The sequence below is a fragment of the Podarcis pityusensis genome (genome assembly GCF_964106645.2).
Source record: "Podarcis pityusensis genome assembly, chromosome: 6".
In the NCBI taxonomy this organism is placed as follows: Eukaryota; Metazoa; Chordata; class Lepidosauria; order Squamata; family Lacertidae; genus Podarcis; species Podarcis pityusensis.
Genome location: NC_138030.1, coordinates 39,966,369 through 39,971,884, shown reverse-complemented (window position 1 = coordinate 39,971,884; position 5,516 = coordinate 39,966,369). Strand labels below are relative to the sequence as shown.

The 5,516-nt window shown below is 44.0% G+C and overlaps 1 protein-coding gene across 1 annotated transcript; it reads right to left on the bottom strand.

Annotated features, from left to right (window-relative positions):
* Positions 1-221: 221 nt before the first annotated feature.
* Positions 222-3,289, bottom strand: AVPR1B (arginine vasopressin receptor 1B). Its single transcript, XM_081009020.1, has 2 exons — positions 2,278-3,289; positions 222-841 (listed from the first exon to the last, which is right to left on the bottom strand). Exons 1-2 carry the CDS (start codon positions 3,248-3,250, stop codon positions 519-521), a joined length of 1,296 nt encoding a protein of 431 aa, XP_080865146.1. The 5' UTR covers positions 3,251-3,289; the 3' UTR covers positions 222-518.
* Positions 3,290-5,516: the final 2,227 nt, after the last annotated feature.

Below are 5,516 nucleotides of genomic sequence, written 5' to 3'. Positions count from 1 at the left end.
GATCGGCAAGTCCTAGGCTCTGTGGTCTAACCCACAGTGCCACCCGCATCCCGAGGGGTAAACTACAGTGCCCATAATTCTTTAAGGGGGGAAAATGTGTTTCAAATCTGCTATACTATGTATGCAGCCATAGCCGGAACACAGAAAGGTATCAGCTTACCACTGAGCAGCTTGTTTGCAACCAGCATTCTTGAGAAAAAAATGGCTCATGTCTGATAGAAAAGCCATAGTGACAGGTAAGAACATAAGGAGATCCTTGCTGGATCTGACCAGAGATCTGTCTGGCTCAGAACTGTGTTCTCACAGGGACTACCTAGAAGTCCACAATATATTACACATGAGTATAAATGGGATGCAGGTATTCTTTGCCAACTCTCAAGTTTCTGCAGAACAAAGCTCTTGAGGAAAGTTAGACTTAAATCCCATACATGATAAGACCATCAAGTTCCCCTGCTCTCCATTACCATTCGGAGCTCCTGGCATAGAGTAACTACCGTACAGTGGCCCAAGCTTATACTCTAGAGTTCCCTTGATTCAGTCACTGTGTCCTCCTCATAGGGCTGGTAGAAATCTTTCAAGTTCTCCAGTTGCATCTGAACACCGGCACCAGCCGCAATCAGGGTGCTCTGTGGGCTGTGAGTCAAGATAGTGGTTTTCCGGCTACAGAGGCTGCCATTGGAGAATTGCCTCTTGAGGTTGGAGTGAAGGTTCCCACAGCAGGAGAAAAAGTGCATGATATCATGAACAAGATGTCCGCTGAAGAACATGTAAATCCAGGGGTTGCAGCAGCTGCTGAGGCTGGCGAGTAACATGGTGATGGTGTAAGTTGCATTGCTGGACTCTGAAATGGAGAGGGAAACAATGGCAGTTAATTTACCCCCCACCAACTCCATGCAAATAAAAAATGTGCGGTATGTCTCTGGCAGATGTAGACATGTAAAATACAATTGCGTGTAATAATGGTGTCCTTAAATGTGAAAGATGCCTCTTACTTGTCTGCGTAGAGGATAGAGAGGGGTGTGCGAGTGTGGCTTGAAACTGAGTAAGATATAGGGCTCTGTTAAGTCCTATTCAGAAATCACTGTGCCTGCATAGGGAAGGATTATACTGAAGGCGTGGATGTGACATTTGTCACACTGCTAGTATTCTACAGGTACATGCGGTAGGTAGTTGGAACTGGTTTTGATTCTCAACACAGTTATACATAGGAGCCAACATGCAATGTGTAAAATAGGATAGTCTGTGCCTGAAGGAGGATTAGAACTCAGGTCTTTGAGAGTCTAAACCCGGCACTCTAATGACTCCACTATCTACCAACCCTCAGCTATTGGTTAGTTGACCACACTGTTTGGGTTTCATTTTAAATCCTCCAGGCAAGGGATGATGCTCTCGTGCTCGGTTCTTTTAATGATTCTCTCTCTTGCTTGCTTTTTTAAAAAAATATTATTTGAACATCTATATAATCTTTCTCTAGGTAACAAATCCAAGCATAATTTGATTCTATGTTCTGTAAAGAACTCAAAATAGGGAAATTAAACACCATGAGGGTATATCCTACAATCATGATGGCTTATTAGTTCACACATCTGCATTTCTATTTTAGCAACCAATTTTTCAACAGCGTGTGATGTTATTATTTTACTTCAAAACCATAATTGTAGGTGTATCTTGTAACCGTAGTGAAAATAATAATGTACAGGCAAAACCACCCCCTCTCCCCCACCACACACAAATCTTTTAGAAAACAGTCGTTTCCGTGTTGCCTTGACGAAAGCTAGATGGAGATGCAGAGCAATGCAGTTGCTACTAGAATACAGTACAAGTTATAAATGTGTGTTTGTGACAGAGATCAGCCTAGACATTGCATCTTACTAAGCTGGTGGGTGAGATATAGTTAGGTGTGTGTCGGGGAAAACATTTCTTGCCTGATGTGAGTGAGTGAGTGAGTGAATGATAGATTTCCTTCTCCCAGGTTGCATGTGCAAATCAGGAGCTGGTGTGCATTTGCTGCGAGAGACAGGGAGTCACTGAATTGTGTGCGTACTGTATACCTATTTGCGAGTGTTGCATTAAATCTGTTTTCTTCTGGGTGGTTTTACTCATCTAATCAGAAGAGCACTTCCCCACCCGCCGTGGGATGGAAATGAAAGAAAAAGCTATACTTGGTCACCACATGGAGCCCTGACTAAGGTCCAGAGCTTGCTCTGACTGTGATGTAGGAAGCAGGGTGAGTCTTTGAATCCTGACCCTCTCTCTTTCCTCCTCAAAGACACTCACCATCATTTGGGGCATTCCTGTCCCACACCGACCACATCTGCATGCTGAAGAAGGGAGCCCAGCAAGCGACGTAGGCCAGCACTATGACAAAGGTCATCTTCACAGTGCGGATCTTTGCCCTTGAGATGGTGCGCACGCTGCTGACCCGGGAGCCAGACTGGCACTCTGCTCCCTTCGGAACAGTGGCTGTATAAGAAATAGCAGCAGCAGCAGTCGTACGGGCAGGAGAAGGACCGCAGCTCTGCGTCTTCCCTCGAAGGTTCTTGCAGATCTTGTGGCAAATGAGGCTGTAGCAGACGGTGAGGATGGCCACGGGCAGCACGAAAACACACAAGGTCATCCACGTAATGTAGGCTTTAGCCCCCCAGGGATACTTGAATTCCGCCCAGCAGTCCAGCACGCCAGAGCCTTGCTGCACCTCTCTGAGAGAGAAGATGAAGATCTGAGGCAAGCTGAGCAGGCAGCTGAGCAGCCAAGTGACCCCGATCATCTGGTAAGCCTGGCAGCTGGGCTGCTGCAGGGTGCGCAGCGGGTGGCACACCGCCATATAGCGGTCCAGCGTCATAGCAATGAGCATGTAGGTGGAGGCAAACATGCTGAGCACCTGCAGGTACTTGACAGCCTTGCAAAGAGGATCCGGCCCCTGGAAGCGATAGGTCACCTCCCAGATCATTTGCGGAAGGACCTGGAAGAGCGCCACCCCGAGGTCGGTTAGGCCCAGGTGCAGGATGAAAAGGTGCATGCGGCTCATCTTCTTCCTTAGCCGGTACATGGCCAGAAGGACGCCCAGGTTCCCCACCAGGGTCACCACCAGGATGGCTGCCAGGACCCCAATCTCAGCCTTGGCGAGTTCTTCGTCTCGGGTGTGGAGGATAGTCTGGTTGCCGTCTCCATCCTTTGGCTCAAAGAGTCTGGTGCTCTCCAGAAAAGATCTGTTCACAAACCTGCTATGGTCAGTGCTATTCTTCCCCATTGACTAGGATTCAAAGAAGTGCGGTGATTTCCGAAAAGTAAGTTCTGCAATATGAGACTCTCTCTGAGAGATCAGGTAGTTAGATTAATAGCACCCTCCTCATGACTGTAGATCTGTAGAAGCCAGATTAATTTTCCATCTTTCTTTTAACTGTTCCCTCTCCCCTTAATATTTGGCCCTGCTATTTATCATCATGAGGTGAGTCAGATTCAGCTAACAATATAATTTGTCTTAAATCCCCTTTTCTAATTTGCCTGGAAAGCTGCAAATCTTTTTTATTAATATGAATTGTTTACAATATATCTTGTTCAGTTTTCATTTCCCTCTTCTGCGCCCATCAACACCCCTGCTTTGCTTTGGGATCCGATAGCTCATTGAATTTTATGGTTTCTCTTCTCTCACTCCCCTCATTTCTTTCCTAGTTCCTTACCCTCTCGGGATCCATTAGATCTTTTCTCCCTTTCCTCTCTGCACTGACCGGCTCAGACAGCACTACTGTTAATTTTCAGAGTCTTTTATAGAAGTCTCAGGAAAAAACAACAATTAAAATAACTAAAATCCCACCATCAGGCACAGCCTTTTTGCCTACGCAGTAAATTGAATGAAGATAAGCATTTGCAAATCAATCACAATGCCAAGGTCCTGGATCTCTTTTTGAGTGCTGGTGGTAGATGCTAAATCTGAACGCAGCTGATTCCCCAGGCTGTGTGAACTGCCTGCTGCTTTGATCTGGGTTTTATAGACAGCGAGCTGCCCTCTCTGGTTGGTCCTTGCCATCTGGCTCTATTTTCTCCTCTGTTGCTGAGCTAGAATCTGAAGAGAGTCTCCTGCTTATTACAGCATGCATACAAACACACACACACACACACACACACACACACACACAGGTGAGTGTCTTTTTTTTATTGAGCGAAGAAATAGATCAAATATTTCTTTTTAAAAAACAACAACCACCATTTTGCTTCTGTAGCTCCCAAGTGAAGATCTTTTGGGTGTCCAGATGGTACGGGGTGTTTTTTGGGGGAAACTTCATTAGTTTCGCCGTGAGTGCTAATATATTCTGCAGAAGTGTGCCAATTTGCAACATTCCTTCCTTTCCTTCTATCCATTAATGACTCCATATCCAGAAAAGTCCCCCCCCCCCCCGCACTCTCTCTTTATTCACAAGGTGGTCAAAGTTTGTGATTATAAATGAACAGTATAGAATGGAAAGTCAATGAAAATATGTCTTGTTTACGATCTACCTTTTCGCTTCAATGAATCCTATCATCAGCTGTTTTTTCTTCACATTCTCCAGAGGCTGGCTAGCAAATATCCACAAGATTGCAATCATGGACAATTTTGGAATCCTTAGGAACAGAGTCAAATTTGGCATTAGAGGTTGTGATAAACTGTTTCTGTGGTTATTCAGAAAGAGCTTCTTATGGATTTTATTTTATTTTTTTAGTTCAGTGCTCTTTCTAAGTAATGCTGTTAAACTCAAATTTAGCAAAATTGTTACTTTCCAGAGACTTCAGAAAGATTTGAGAATTGTTGATAGAACTGTCTATGTGAAATCATGAACAAAGCTATATTACAGAGAGTTTCATCTTTGAATAATACAGAGAAAATCTGCTATTTGTTGATGGTTCAAGAGAAAAACACTACATGTATTTATGTTTGCCTTAGCTGCTCAAAGGATTAAGGATCCAACAGAATTTTATTATAAGCTTGGGGTCCCATGTGCTGGAGAAGTATATGTACTTCTATACTGTTTGTATTTTGTGATGGCCCAAGGTTTCTAACAAATAAATTTGACTGGCTGGCCCACTGGCTATAGCCAAACCTGATGAAAGCAGCAACTGTGAATAATTTTCAGTGATCCTAAGCACTTCCTAAAAACACAGTGGTATAGAATACACCATTACAGTGATGCATTGCCCCAATAGAATATCTTTATCTCAGGTGTATTTTGGCTATGGAGTTGGTAATAGCAAAGTGTCCTTTGTTTCCAAGGAGTGATCATTTTGGATTTTTAAACATTAACATCACGTTTTGCCATCAAAAGCTAACTTGGCTGCTACTCCTTGGAGGAAAACGAAAAGCAGCTTCCCAAATATTATGGGTTTTCTTTCAACAGGATTAGTTTTCTTCAGAAGGCAAACTGCTACAGCCTGGGGTATTTGCAGTGTCTGAGCTGTGTGTGTTTGCTTTTCTTCTCTTAGTAGGGACTGACAGTCAATTCGCCATGCAAACACATGAAAAAGATTGCATAGGTCAACCAGAA

What these genes read in the sequence shown, in the direction of transcription:
- AVPR1B (XM_081009020.1), bottom strand. Translation starts at nt 3,250, where the DNA reads ATGGGGAAGAATAGCACTGACCATAGCAGGTTTGTGAACAGATCTTTT. An exon ending in CAGGAATGCCCCAAATGATG is followed by an intron (nt 842 to 2,277) that starts GTGAGTGTCTTT and finishes TCTCCATTTCAG; the next exon opens with AGTCCAGCAATGCAACTTAC.